The sequence below is a fragment of the Humulus lupulus genome, chromosome 6 (genome assembly GCF_963169125.1).
Source record: "Humulus lupulus chromosome 6, drHumLupu1.1, whole genome shotgun sequence".
Taxonomy (NCBI): Eukaryota; Viridiplantae; Streptophyta; class Magnoliopsida; order Rosales; family Cannabaceae; genus Humulus; species Humulus lupulus.
Genome location: NC_084798.1, coordinates 150,267,013 through 150,282,228, shown reverse-complemented (window position 1 = coordinate 150,282,228; position 15,216 = coordinate 150,267,013). Strand labels below are relative to the sequence as shown.

Below are 15,216 nucleotides of genomic sequence, written 5' to 3'. Positions count from 1 at the left end.
GGACATTAAAAGTTAATTTATTATTATTTTTTAATTTGCCAACACATTTTACATCCACAAAGATATATGAAAAGTTGCAACTTTTCACGATTCGGTCTTTTATGTCCTTCCAATAGGACGTAGCTTTTATATCTTACCACCACGAGGAACATGGAAAGTATTCTATAAATAACTCTTTTTGTAGTAATGAACTAAAAAAAAGAAATTAAAAAAAAAAACGTGTGCCAATAGATTCACCATTTACTCATTCTAACCTAATTAGTTTTATGATTCCAAACTGATCGCCGAAACCAACCAAGAAATCTGCTTCTAAATTGGTCACATCTGTTACCATTAGGAAAAATTGGTGAGTGCTCCATACTTTGTTTCCCTCAAACAATTCATGGTGCCTCGACCAAAAGGGACAAACAACAACAATGTTAAAACACAAAAATAAACAACACAAAAGACGTCATCAAACTTATATAAAGAGAATAATAGAATTTTAAGTTATGACCACATGAACATGAGGGACAGCAGCAACATAATAAATAATGAAATCCCTTTATCCAAATAAAATTGGAACAAACTAAAAACGACATCTAAATTTAATGTCATCACCATACCATATGTGGTCGTGCGGGGCAGAGAAAAAATGAGCTTGATTGAGTACTTAATCGATTATCATTTAGCTATAATTTGATTTCATAATTGCTATACCACATACACTGTCGTAGAGACATGTGTGGACTTCATATGATTAAAACTCATAATTTACAATTTATTATTTTGCTTAAAAGAGAACCAAGAGAAGAGCAAGAAAATGGAGACCTATGAGTTCTCATAAGGGCCAAAATAGTTGAAATGAAATTGCTTTCATTCTTTATCCAAATACTATTCATTTACATAGTTCTTTTCTAGAACATGCATTTTTTCTATTTAGCTTAAAATCTTTTGGGAAATATCTTGAATTTGTTTTCACGGTAAATCTGTTCTGGCAAATATAGTTTAGACATGCCTTATTTAAGCCTTGCTTTTTTGGGTTGTATATCTATGCTTAAAATCATTGAAAATAAAGTGGCCACAAATGTCCATTTTTAAACTGAGAAAAGCAAGTAAATGAATTAGACTGTTAGATTTAATACTATATATATTTTTTTATTCTTGTAATCTTTACTAAAAGGACAAGTTGTTACAAGAAGAGCATAACATAAAGAAAGAAAAAAAAACTTTTAAGCTTTAACAGACTCCAAGGCTCCAAATTGGTTAGCCTCAGCATCAATACCAGTAGAGCCCTTAAAGAGCAATATGGCAAGACTCCCTACACAAAAATAGATGAAACAGCCAGAACAATGAGTCACAAATGACCCAAAATCTGTCCCCACAATGCATTGCCACCCAGCTCCATGTAACCGATCAAATTCCTGTGGATACAAACAACTATGATCAAAACTTAGATTCCATATAGTCAAAATCTTCATTTTCATACCTTAATTCATATGATTGTAATATATTTTTGTTGAACCAAACATGAAAATTCCAATCTGAGCATGTAACATTTTACCTTTTTAATAAACCTGGCTATCTCCGTGGCCTCTGTGACATCGAAAACATCGAGTGCTTTGGCGGCTAAAACAAGCGCATCCTGTTGCATCGTCTGCAACATATCTGTTTCTCCAATAACTGCTTTCCCTTCCAACATGGCTATGAGATGGTAAGTAATAATTAGTACTAGATTAAAGAGGTATTTCAGGCAAGTTTCGTGTGAAGAAAAAGTGGTAGTATTCGGATACTTATATACTAAGGCCTGAGCTATATTAGTGAGCGTTACACGTCTAGATCCTCTTCTTGTGGCTCAGAAAGCACCAAATTGTGCTATAGAATTATGCCAAGTGACTTGTTTGGTAATACTAATAAAACTAAGTGGACCTCATTCATTGACAAAAATTACAACTAGTATGTTCTATGAAGCACTTATATATGTATTGAGAGAGAGAGAGAGAGACTATTATAGGTAGAAGTTCAAGGTGGAGCTGAATTGATTAATCCAGTCATGGCATGAAGAAACCAACAAAGATTTTCTGTCCTGCTCTGTGTTGAGGCTTATCAGTAGGTTTATGCCATGTGTAATCCAGGATGGATAAGGTTGTGAGGTTTTGTAAATTTTGTCGAATTCTCTACTACTTATATCTATTTTCCTTTGGGAAAAATGTGAAACTCAAGAAAAAGACAACAATGAGCATGAGGGGAAAAAAGACTTTGTATGAAAAAATGCTACAAGATTAAGAAGTTTATGTGTGTGTATGTATATATATATATATATATTTTGTAGTTAAATACTGTGCTGGCTAAGAAGACTAATATAGATAGACATGAATGTTTCTTTTCTGGTATACTAGCACTAGGAATGAGTAGAGAAAGAGGGGTTTAAGAAAACATACCAATACATGAATAGAAGTTTAGAGATTGCTTGGTTAAATGGCTAATTATTGAGGCCAAATGCAGATGTAATTACAATTTTGATGAGAACATATATAAATGTATGTATGCTGAGTATTTATGTGGTGCACTCATGTCTTATCATCACGTGACCAATCAAACAGACTCACATTCGAATCTTGGACGATATTGTGGGATTTCCACAGTATGGGGAGATATCATTTTTGTTATAATCTTCTAGAGAGTGCTTAAACAAGGAAAAAGGAAAATGTTTTGTCCGGGACAAATTCACTCAAAAGCACCAACACTGTAGATCCAAGCCTCAACATAATATTTTTACCAAAAAAGTGATAGAAATAAGATGGTAAAGAAGAAGGAAATATATATTAATATATTTAATTGAAGAATATAAATGTAAAAATACAATACAAATAATAAACCGAAGCCAAGACACAACAGAAATGTAAAAATACAATAAGAATAATAAACCAAAGTCGCGGCATGCGAAACACGCTTTCTTTAGAGAAGATTTGCCCCCTCTACCTAATCGGTGCTAGAGGATTCATGAACAACCACTTCCCAGGATACAACAGCTACCAAGCAGGACGAAAGCACCACTGCGTCTGCTCAGATGAACTCGAAACAAACATTCGCTCTATCACCAGAAAATACTATAATGACTAAAGAGAGAGAGAGAGAGAGAGAGAGAGAGACCAAGAAGTTTTTGTGTGATCTCTGTATTTGTGTGTCCTAGAATGAAAGGAGAAGCCTCCTATAATAGGCTTCATGAAGATTTGAAAATGTGTGTGCATCAAGTGCATTAATGCCCAAATATCCCACAAATCTGGGATCTTAATTTATGAAAATCAATCAAAATTTGTCACACGTATTCTGGTAATAACAGTTGTTAACCAAAGTGATTTTCTGAAAATCAATCAAAATTAATTACACAATATTTCGATAATCTAAGCTTTGACCTAAGTGATTTGCTAAAAATCAATCAGAATTATTTACACTATATTATGATAATCTCATCTTTGATCATAGTGATTTGCTGAATCATTACCATTTTAGGCATCAATTTCTCATTCACTCAATTTTTTCCAGCAATCCACCACATGAATGAAATTGATCCATGTTAAGAAACAATGACTCGACACGACTCGACGCAACAAGGTGATATATTTCTATGATTGATACCTACATAGGATAGTTGGGTTTTAGCCCTTGAACCTTTCTTTTTGAGAATATATTTAATTTACTAAGTGATCTATAAACACAATATCTTTGAACTATTCTGTCATTTTTGTAAACGATGATATATCTCACACAGATACCTTCCCATCATAGTTTTGGTTGTCATGGTTATGTTCATTTTTGGCCATGAACATCTGCCTGGTTCTGCGAGAGGTTTTAGAGAATTGAGCCCCCCAATTCACCTTCGAAGCGATCCCACTTCGAGCAATCCCGCAATGCTCTTCTTGGACTTCTGACATGTAAGGATCATTAAAAGCTTAAGCATAACCTCTTTCTACAATGGGCATCATTGTTTCATCATTGGAACATGTAGTGGTAGTCACCCAGAGTGATCCTATTCGGTCTCAATAATTAGGTAATCCTGTTGAACCTAGATCTTAGAATCTCTAGTCAACTAGGTTGTGTATCCTTTATATCGACCTTAATTTCCTTTGGGCTTAAGTCCCATTCCATCTGATGTCTTTTCAACTTTATCTCTGTTTAACCCTTTAGTCAGCAGATCCACAATGCTATCTTTTGACTTCACATAATTAACCGAGATCACTCCAGTTGAAATCAGTTGTCTAACGGTATTATGTCGCTGACTTATTGTTTAGACTTGTCGTTATACAAAACATTTTGTGGCCTATCAATTGTTGCTTGGTTATCACAATATATACATATTGCAGGCACAGGTTTAGGCCATTCTGGAATATCTTCCAAGAAATTACACTGCCATTATGCTTCTTCACTACATTTCTCCAGAGCTACAAACTCGGATTCCATCGTGGATCTAGTGACTATAGTTTGTTTTGAGGATTTCCATGAAATAGTCGCACCACCTAGAGTGAACACATATCCACTAGTATCTTTCAAGTCTTGGATATCAGATATCCAGCTTACGTCAATGTATCCTTCAAGAACAACTGGATATTTGGTGTAGTTGAACCCATAGTCACGAGTATACCGCAAGTACCTAAGTACTCTTATAATTGCCTTCTAGTGCTTAACACCTAGATTACTTGTGAATCGACTTAAAGTACTTACAGTGTAAGTAATATATGGTCTTGTACAACTCATCAAGTACATTAAACTGCCTTTCACTCTAGCATACTCTGCTTGAGAGACATTGTTGCCTTTATTCTTGGACAGATGATGACTTATGTCAATTGGTGTTCTAGACACACCAAAATCATTTTTACCAAATTTGTCAAGAATCTTGTCCACATAGTGTGACTGACTCAAACTAAGTCCAATTGGCATCCTTGTATTTTTTATTCCTAAAATTACACCTGCCAGTCTCATGTCCTTCATGTCAAACCTTGAGTTCAACATATATTTGGTATATTTTACCACTCGTTGGTTGCTTTCCACAATGAGTATATCATATACATACAAACAAAGAATAATATATCCATAGTTTGTATTTTTGATATAAACACATTTGTCACATTCATTGATTTTGAAGCCACTTGTCATCATGACACTATCAAATTTTTCGTGCAATTGCTTTGGAGCTTACTTAAGTCCATATAAGGACTTTACCAATTTGCATACTTTCCTTTCTTTTCCAGGAGCTACAAAACCCTCAGGTTGTTCCATGTAGATCTCTTCCGAAAAGATCTCCATTTAGAAAGGAAGTTTTTATGTCCATTTGGTGGACTACAAGATTTTGCAATGCAGCAATTGTCAAAATCATCCTTATGGAATTTATTCTCATCACAGGAGAATACGTGTCAACGTAGTCATGACCTTCTTGTTGTTTGTAACCTTTTATTACAATTTTGGCCTTATACATATCAATTGTTCCATCTATTTTCAATTTCCATTTGAAAATCCACTTAGACCCTATAGGTTTACATCCGGAAGGGAGGTCAACATGTTCCCAAGTGTGATTTTGCATGATGGAATCACTTTCTCTTCTTATGTCTTCCTTCTATAAAGGACTCTCAATAGCTTTCTCATCCATGATTATATACCCCAATATAGAAGACACTATCTTGCTCTGTCCGCCCACCTTTTATTTTCTTAGAATAGAATAGAATATTTATCTATATTGCCTTTTTGGCCAGACCAAGACCAATGGAAGTCTATGAAGCCATGAACCGCCTGAATTTCATGATCTTTAGCTTTGCAAAAGAGAAAATAGTCATCAGAGTAAAGGAGATGAGAAACCGGAGGCCCATTTTGGGCAACTTTGAAACCTGATATTTTTCTTCGCTCTTCTTCCCGCAATTAGCCTTGAAAGAGCCTCACTGGAAAGAATGAAGAGATAAGGAGACTGTACGCCCTATTTTTCCCACGGGCTGATTAGCAGGCTGAGCTTCGGACTAATCATGGCTAGTCCATAAACATCCCCCAGGTCGGAGCTCCTGTCTTGAGGTCGTACCCCCCTTAACTCGAGCAATCCTCAAGGACTCGCCAAGACTCCCAAGACCGGAGCTAGGAATCGGAAGGCCGAAGGTCGGGTCAGATGCACAGCTCGTGGTACGAGCTAGATATGGAGGCTATGACCCCTTGTAAAGTCAACACACGCAAGATAAACGTGCATATATCTGACATCACGTGTCCGATATCTCCCTGACTTCTCGGACACGTTGCAGGAATGTGCGTGTTCAGACACCCACGGCTGGGTTGGGCCGTGCGGCCCATTATCTCCTTACCCATCGATTTGACCATACTTATGTGTCAGGTTTAGGAATTAATCATGAATGTCACAGAGTTGATATGACAAATAAGAAGGTCACGGGATGACCTCCTTACCAACTTCCAGGTGCCTTCTCCTATAAATATGGAGACCCTGGGAGTTGATAAGGGTTGGAAAAAATAGTCTCTGGAGAGATATACTTTGTAACCAAATACCCAGAATATATCAATAATATTGACTAGTGGAGTAGAAGGATTTTAACATTTGAACCACTTAAAAACGTGTCTTGAGTCACCTATTTCATTCACTAAGATCTTATATCTGTTACGGTTCTACATTCAGCGCTAATCCCTTCCTCTCTTTCTCTTAATTACTTGTTGCCGAAGAACCGCGTCAACAGTTTGGTGCTTTCATTGAGAGCAAGTTTGATTAGTGCTGCTGCAAACATCCAACTATGGTGACTACTCGATCCAGGCATGGCAACGAGATGGAACAACATGATGGGCAGGAGGCTCAGCATACCGCCATCCCTGAGGAACAAATTCCTGAAGTCCAGCAGCGGCCAGGAAAGCAGCCGGCGGGCCAAGACGATACTGGTAGTTCGGCGCCCCGGCCACCTAATCCGAACCCGTGTTATTATACTGCGATGGAGATGGAGAACGCTCAGCTGAGGAGCCAGTTAGCAACAGCTAGTCAGTAAATCTAGGATATCCTGGCTCAACTACCCCCTCTCACAACCAATGTTAACGTTGGAGAGAGGCAAGGTAAGGCTCCTAAGTCTCGCCGGGGTAATCGGTCCAGGCATAGCCGTTTGGATAGACTTCCAGCAGCCAACTCCACCCCTTCATCGCACCATCGATACGCAAACTTCGGGGAAATGCCTGGAACCGGACAACGGCAGTACAGCCGTTCGGTTAGGACGTCGACTCCTAGCTCTCAACCATCCTCGAGGACGTCCAGGAGAGCTCGAGGAAATTCCTGAAGGAGATCCGGGGAGGGCCCGAGACGTCAGCCCGTCCTGCGCCCCGTCCAGATCTCCCGGCGCGGGACCAGCAAGTTGGCAGGGCCGAAAGGCCCCCACCAAATTTGATCTGTCCAGACGAAACCAGGATCGCTTCTCCAGTCAGGCATCCTCCATCTCCGATCAGATATCCGTCTCCTCCTTGGCCCGTCCTAGACATCCCAGCTTACGGGAGTAGTAGGAGAAACCCACCATCAGCGGGACCTTCCCGGTGTAGCAGGGCGCCGGATGAAAGCTCAGGTCCTCGCCACCAAAGGTGGACTCCAAGCCTATCCAGCCGGAGTCATTGGACCGGCAGTCGCCGGAGTGATCTCTCTGGAGGAGACCTGCGTCAGCGATTAAGTTCGGCACAAAGTCAACAGACCACCCAGGGAGGCGACCTTCGGGATCACCTCAACTCTCACAGAGAGGGTCAAGCTAGAGATGGTAGTCAGGCTCGCTCGTGGGGGGGGGGGGGGGGGGGGGCGATCCGAAGTACGTAACGGAGGGAATGTCCCAAACAACCTATCTCAAGATAGGAGGGGCAATAACCCACCTAATATGTACATGGATCCGGAGCTGTTGAGCAGCCCCGGAATAACCAAGGATCTCAGGACCAAACCCTCGAGCGCCTAACTCAAATGGAGGAACTGATGAGGAAGCTCCTATCAGAAAAAGAAAAAGACGAATATGATTCGGGAGACGAGATGGAACTCTTCGCCCCCAACATAGCAGCGACGGCATACCCATCTGGCTTCCGTATGCCTCACTTGTCGAAGTTCAACGGGGACGGAGATCCGTCGGAACATTTAGGGATGTTCAACACCCTAATGATGGCCCATAATATTGGCCCAGAGCTGAGATGCTTGATCTTCCCCTCCACACTGATCGGACCTGCCAGACAGTGGTTCAAGCAAAGTAAAAGACAATCGATCAGCTCCTGGAAGACCTTCTCAGCTGACTTCAAAAGGGCATTCCGCGCCTCCCAGGCCGCCCGTGTTCAGGCCGACTCCCTGGCCAATGTGAGATAGCAGCCCAGCGAGACACTGAAGGCCTACCTGAGCAGATTCACGAACTTCGCTGCCCGAGCTAGGGACGCGGATGAAAGCTCCAAGCTCATGGCCATGAGAATCGGAATCCTTGTTGGAGGAGATCTCTGGAAGGATATACAAAAGAAGGGAGTCAGTTCGGTCAACGAATTCCTTAATAGAGCCCAAGAATGGATAAATTTGGAAGAAGCCGAAGCCTCAGCCGCGGGAACCAGCCAGGTTCTCGAGTAGCCCGCTGGAGTGGGGACGGAGGTCGTGGTAGCGACCCCAGACGTCACACAGAATAACCAGCCCGGCGGAAGCAAAAGAAAGGGGAATGGTGAAAACAATCAGCACGGCCAAAAGAAGAATAAGTCTGTAGACAAGTTCAAGCCTGTGTTCACGACATATACCGAACTCACCCAGTCCAGGGAAAGTATCTTCCTGGCCAACTCTACTCGGGTCCCCTTGAAGAGGCCGGAACCATTGAAACACCACAAGGGAAAGAGAGACACTTCCAAATTCTGCCGTTTTCATAACGACGTCGGACACAATACCGACGATTGCAGGCATCTCAAAGATGAGATAGAGACTCTCATCCGAGCAGGTCCCTTGGCTCAATACTCACGGAACAGGGTCCCAGCGAGTCGGCCTGCTCCAGACGCCCCAGCCAGTCAGCCCGGGACTCGGATAGATCAGGACGTCCCTCCTCCCGTGGTCGGAGGAGAGATATCCATCATCTCTGGAGGCCCGCACATGGCTGGCATGAGCAAAGGCGCCCAGAAGAGATACGTGAATGAACTAAAAGCTCACAACGGAGTGGAGTTCGTCCCGGAGCAGCGTCAGTCAAAACAGCAACAGTTAGAGAAGCAACCGATCACTTTTACGGAGGAAGATGCAGGCCATGTTCAGTTCCCTCACAATTATCCCTTGGTTGTAGCAGTCTAGCTCGCAAACCGGAAAGTAAGAAAGGTGTTGGTAGACAACGGAAGCTCGGTGAACCTCCTATTCTGATCCACCTTAGAGAAGATGGGTCTGACTGTCGCCGATCTAAAGGCAACCTCCATGATGTTGTATGGCTTTTCAGGAGAAGGATCGGCAGCGATAGGGTCGATCGAGCTGGTGATCACCCTAGGAGAAGAGTCTCGGACAATCTCTAAACTACTCGAGTTCGTGGTCATTGACTGCTCCGCGGCCTACAACGCCATTTTGGGCCGACCTACGCTCATAGCTTTCGAGGCTATCACTTCCATTCGACACCTCGCCATGAAATTCCCTACTTCAACAGGAATCTGCACCATCAAGGGCGATCAGCTCGCTGCCAAGGAATGCTACAGCATTTCCATGAAGGGAAAATCTAAACCCGGGCAGCTGGCTATGGCCATTCTGAGTGAAGAGGAATCCCAGGAACCCTTGGCGGCTCCTGAGATTGAAAAACCTCAAAACGCCAAAGGGGAAAGTGTCGCCCTTGGTGAGGACATTGACCCCCGAATAGGCGAAGACAGGTCCGAGCTCCAGGCTATTGAGGAGCTCGAGGAGGTGAACCTTGATCCACAAAATCCATCATGGATGGTCAAGCTCGGGAAAAACCTCTGTAGCAAGAGGAAGACGGAGCTGATTACGTTTCTCCGGGCTAATTTAGATGTATTCGCATGGTCGCATGAGGACATGGTAGGGATTAGCCCGAGTATCATCATGCACACGCTCCACCTGGATAAAAGCGTTCCTGCCAAGTCTCAGAAGCAAAGACGTCTAGGAACAACCCGAGCTGAAGCCCTAGAAGAAGAAGTGACCCGACTCAAAAAATGTGGCTTTATCCGTGAAGCCAAATTTCCGATTTGGGTCGCCAACCCCGTGCTAGTTCCAAAGCACAACGGAAAATGGCGGACCTGCATTGACTTCTCCGATCTGAATAAAGCCTGCCTCAAGGATTGTTTTCCACTGCCAAGGATCGATCAGCTGGTGGATGCCACGGCGGGGCACGAGCTCATGTCCTTTATGGACGCGTACTCAGGCTATAATCAGATCGCGATGAATCCGGCAGACCAGGAACACACCAGCTTCATGACCCCGACTAACGTCTATTGCTACAAGGTCATGTCGTTCGGTCTGAAGAACGCCGGAGCTACCTACCAAAGGCTAGTAAACAAAATGTTCGCGGACCAGATCGGAAAGAACATGGAAGTGTATGTTGATGACATGCTCGTCATGTCAAAGACTGCCGACAACCATGTTTCCGACCTAGAAGAATGTTTTAAAATACTACGAGAATATGGCATGAGGCTCAATCCCTAGAAATGCACTTTTGGTGTCGCATCCGGGAAATTCCTGGGGTTCATTGTTAATACCTGAGGAATCGAAGCAAACCCCGACAAGATCAGGTCACTGCTCGAGCTTCCTTCGCCTAGGTCGCGGAAAGATGTCCAGGGCTTGACAGGGAGAGTGGCCGCACTGAACCGGTTTATTTCCAAGTCAACCGATAAGTGTTTGCCCTTCTACAACCTGCTTCGGGGAAACAAGAAGTTTGAATGGACAGTAGAATGCGAAAGCGCATTCCTCGACCTGAAGGCACATCTGGCAGAACCGCCCATGCTATCCAAGCCCAAGGCAGGAGAGCCTCTTTTCCTCTACCTGGCCGTCACTGAGGACGCGGCTAGCGCCGTACTAGTACGAGAAGAGGACCAAGTCCAGAAGCCAGTTTATTACATCAGCAAGAGACTCCTCGGGGCAGAATCACGATACCCGCTGATGGAAAAATTGGCGTTCTGCCTAATCACGGCCTCACGAAAGCTCAGGCCCTACTTCCAATCTCACTCGGTACACGTCATGACCGATCAACCTCTAAGGCAGGTTTTGCAAAAGCCTGAAGCATCAGGACGTTTGTTAAAATGGGCGGTCGAACTCAGTCAGTTCAAGATTTTCTATACTTCACGAACTGCCATAAAAAGTCAAGCCTTGGCCGACTTTGTGGCAGAATGCACGAGATTCCAAGAGAATCCAACGAAGGACTCATCTCAGCTCACCTCGCCCCAATCGTTGTGGAAGATCTTTGTAGATGGTTCATCCAACGAAAACGGCTTCGGGGCTGGAATCATTCTGATATCCCCCGAGGGACATAGGTTCCACTCGGCGCTAAGGTTCGGGTTCAAGGCCTCCAACAACGAGGCAGAATACGAAGCTTTGCTGGCCGGCCTAAGGATAGCCAGGGAGTTAAGGGCGAGCTCCGTCCATTGCTTCAGTGACTCCCAGCTCGTGGTTAACCAGGTCTTGGGTGAATATCAGGCACAAGGACCCAAGATGGCCGCCTATCTGGCGAAGGTAAAAGTCGAGCTATCCGCGTTTGGGCGAGGGTCGATCGAACAGATACCTCGAGAACAGAACACCAATGCAGATGCTCTTGCCAAGCTCGCCACCTCGGGAGAGACCGAAACCCTGGGATTGGTGCCAATAGAATTCTTGGAAAAACCAAGTATAGAAGGATATAGGGCAAAGGTCGAGATGATTGACGCCAGGCCAACCTGGATAACCCCCATTCTTGAATATCTCGTCGAGGGCAAGCTGCCTGAGGGACGTAACGACGCGCGACGAGTCCTATATCAAGCTCCGAGATATATGATAGTCGATGGAGTGTTGTACCGACGTGGGCACTCTTTACCTCTCCTCCGGTGCATTCTTCCAAGTGAAGCGAAAGCCATCCTGCAGGAAATTCACGAAGGATTCTGCGAAGACCACGCTGGGGGGCAAAGCTTGGCCTTAAAGGTTCTCAAGCAAGGTTATTATTGGCCGACTCTGTCCAAAGACTCGATTTCATACGTAAAGAGCTGCGACAAATGCCAGCGATTCGCTGCGGTTACCCGAGCTCCTCCAGTCGAGCTAAAAATGATCTCGGCTCCTTGGCCATTTGCCGTTTGGGGAATAGACTTAGTGGGCGCCCTGCCCACTGGAAAGGGCGGGGTCCGTTACGCCGTGGTCGCCATCGACTACTTCACTAAGTGGGCCAAGGCAGAGCCGTTGGCAACAATCACGTCTAAAAAGGTGCTTGACTTCGTGGTTAAAAGCATCATCTGTCGATTCGGCCTGCCCAAGAAGATTGTCTCCGATAACGGCACTCAGTTCGACAGCGACCTGTTCACCGAGTTTCGTGAAAGGCACAGAATTGTGAAAAGCTTCTCTTCCGTGGCCTATCCTCAGGCGAACGGCCAGGTCGAGACTGTCAACAAGACTCTAAAGGCGAGCCTCAAGAAAAGATTAGATGAAGCAAAGGGAGTCTGGCCGGAACAGCTCCCCCAAGTCCTATGAGCATACCGGACCTCGCATCGGACTCCTACGGGTCATACTCCTTTCTCCCTAACCTTCGGGAGTGAAGCAGTCCTCCCCGTGGAAGTTAAGGTTCTGTTGCATAGAGTCCAGTCCTACGACCAAGGTCGGAACCATGAGCTCCTATGCCATTCCCTAGACCTAGTTGATGAAAGGCGAGAAGATTTGCAACAACAGCTCGCCCATTATCAGCAAAAGATCACTCGCTACTTTAACACCAAGGTCAGAAAACGCGCCTTTAGCGTTGGCGACTTGGTCCTAAGGAGAGTTTTCCTGGCCGGAAAAGATCCCAAAGATGGAGTCTTGGGACCGAACTGGGAAGGACCCTACTAGGTCATCGAAGTCATCAAGGAGGGAACTTATAAGTTATCTCGACTTGATGGAGGGACCGTCCCATGGACTTGGAACGCCATCCACTTAAAGAAATATTATCAATGATCCACTTGTAAGGCCTGGAAAGCCACTTTCTATGTATTAATAAAAATCAGCTTTTTACGCATATTTGCAATTGTAATCTTAAAGTAACCACGAAAGACCCTTTCCCAGTTACTTGGGGGGCATATGCTACGTGGATATAACCAGGTCTCCTTAACGACTTAGATGTTGATCCTCATCTATGGATCGTTGCTCTTCTTAAAGATCTTGAGATATGGATAAGGGTTAATGCTAACTAAGTCCTATCCTGGTTTTAACCGGGTCATAAAACTTAAGAGTTAAGATAAATCCATTTTTTGTTGTTCTTCTTAAAGAGCTTGAGATATGGATAAAAGTTAACACGAACTAAGTTTTCTAAATAAGCTCCTGGTTTTAACCAGGTCACAAAACTTAGAAGTTAATATAAATCCATTTTTCGTTGTTCTTCTTAAAGAGCTTGAGATATGGATAAAGGTTAATACGAACTAAGTTTTCTAAATAAGCTCCTGGTTTTAACCGGGTCACAAAACTTAGAAGTTAATATAAATCCATTTTTCGTTGTTCTTCTTAAAGAGCTTGAGATATGGATAAAAGTTAACACGAACTAAGTTTTCTAAATAAGCTCCTGGTTTTAACCGGGTCACAAAACTTAGAAGTTAATATAAATCCATTTTTCATTGTTCTTCTTAAAGAGCTTGAGATATGGATAAAAGTTAACACGAACTAAGTTTTCTAAATAAGTTCTTGGTTTTAACCGGGTCACAAAACTTAGAAGTTAATATAAATCCATTTTTCTTTGTTCTTCTTAAAGAGCTTGAGATATGGATCAAAGTTAACACGAACTAAGTTTTCTAAATAAGTTCTTGGTTTTAATTGGGTCATAAAACTTAGACGTTGATGTAAATCTATTTATCGCTCGCTGTTCTTTTCAAAGAGCTCGAGATATAAATAGCGGTTAACACGAACTAAGTTTATAAAAAAGATATATATATTGTAGCCAAAAGCATGAAAAAATATGAGTTAAAGGTGTAAGGAAAATTGTCTCGAGGTGAAAACACCTCATGCAAAGGTTACAAAAAAAAAAAAAAAAAAGAACTTAAAAATACTCAAAGGCAGAAAGAAAAAGCGCCCTAGGCCCCATCAGTTGGCCTTTTGGAGGTCGCTGTTTCACCCTGCTCCGCCGCGCCAGAGGCCTCCCCAGTTTCTGAAGGCGGCGCCTCTTTCTCAAGGCGAGCTTGAAACTTCACCACCAAGTTCGCCCAAAGGCTCGATGACATGAGGAGAAGTTAGCCTCCGGGTTGAAAGCCCAGCAGTGATAGAACAGGTCCTGCAGGGACTACTACGATGTGGCCCGTTCGGCTTCCAGGGCGGCCTGGACCTCAGTCTTCGCCGCCTCGAGGTCTGCCTGCGAGGTGGCAAGGGAGGTCTCGAGCTCCTGGACCTTCAAGCGGGTCTTCTCTAAGTCGACCTGGGTCTTCTCCAACTCGACCTTCGAGGTCGCCAGGGCATCCTTAGTCGCCTTAACCTCCTGAAGGGTGGCCTGGTGCTCGGTCCTCATGTCATCGAGCTGAGTTCTGGCCCTGATGATGCTCCGGTGAAGGGCGACGACACCCTACGAGGAATGAAAGATAAACTGGCTCAGAGGAAAAATAAGGCGGAGTGTAATGGTAAAAGCTTTAAAAGAATAGGGCAGCTTACCGTTAGGGTCATGCTCATTGAATATTCCATAACGTCAACCGGGCTCATTGTCTCAATAGTTCAGAGTTCCTTCTCGGTGAACTTATAGATATGGCTAACGGCATAGTTCGCCGATTCGTACACCATTCCCCGGAAGGCCTCTGGGAACTTCTCCAGATCCTGGGGATTGACCGGGATGCGTACATCGGAGGCCACCGCAGACGGAGTCCCGAGCTCCGTCCCTGCTTCCTGGGTGACGGTTGGAGTCCGCTGAGGTGGCGGAGGCATTTGGCCTGCTCCGGCAGCAAGAAGAATCGCTCTCGCGTCCTGGGCTGGCAGGGTTTTCTTCTTCTCCTTTGCCGGGGACTTGGTGGAGGTCCCAGCAGTGCTCCTGGACCCCCTGAGCCTTTTCAGTCTTGGCCCGGCTGAGGGGTTTCCCCTGAAGACTGCGCCTCGCAAGCTCCCCTCGGGCTGAGACA

At 44.2% G+C, this 15,216-nt stretch overlaps 1 protein-coding gene across 1 annotated transcript; it reads right to left on the bottom strand.

The window, feature by feature from the left end:
- Positions 1 to 1,111: 1,111 nt before the first annotated feature.
- LOC133784241 (uncharacterized) lies at positions 1,112 to 1,777 on the bottom strand. The gene is made up of 2 exons (XM_062223674.1): positions 1,544 to 1,777; positions 1,112 to 1,403 (listed from the first exon to the last, which is right to left on the bottom strand). Exons 1-2 carry the CDS (start codon positions 1,679 to 1,681, stop codon positions 1,212 to 1,214), a joined length of 330 nt encoding a protein of 109 aa, XP_062079658.1. The 5' UTR covers positions 1,682 to 1,777; the 3' UTR covers positions 1,112 to 1,211.
- Positions 1,778 to 15,216: the final 13,439 nt, after the last annotated feature.

Excerpts from the sequence above, each read along its gene's own strand:
- LOC133784241 (XM_062223674.1), bottom strand. The coding sequence starts at position 1,681 with ATGTTGGAAGGGAAAGCAGTTATTGGAGAAACAGATATGTTGCAGACG. Across the intron at positions 1,404-1,543 it reads TAGCCAGGTTTATTAAAAAG|GAATTTGATCGGTTACATGG; the intron begins GTAAAATGTTAC and ends TTGTATCCACAG.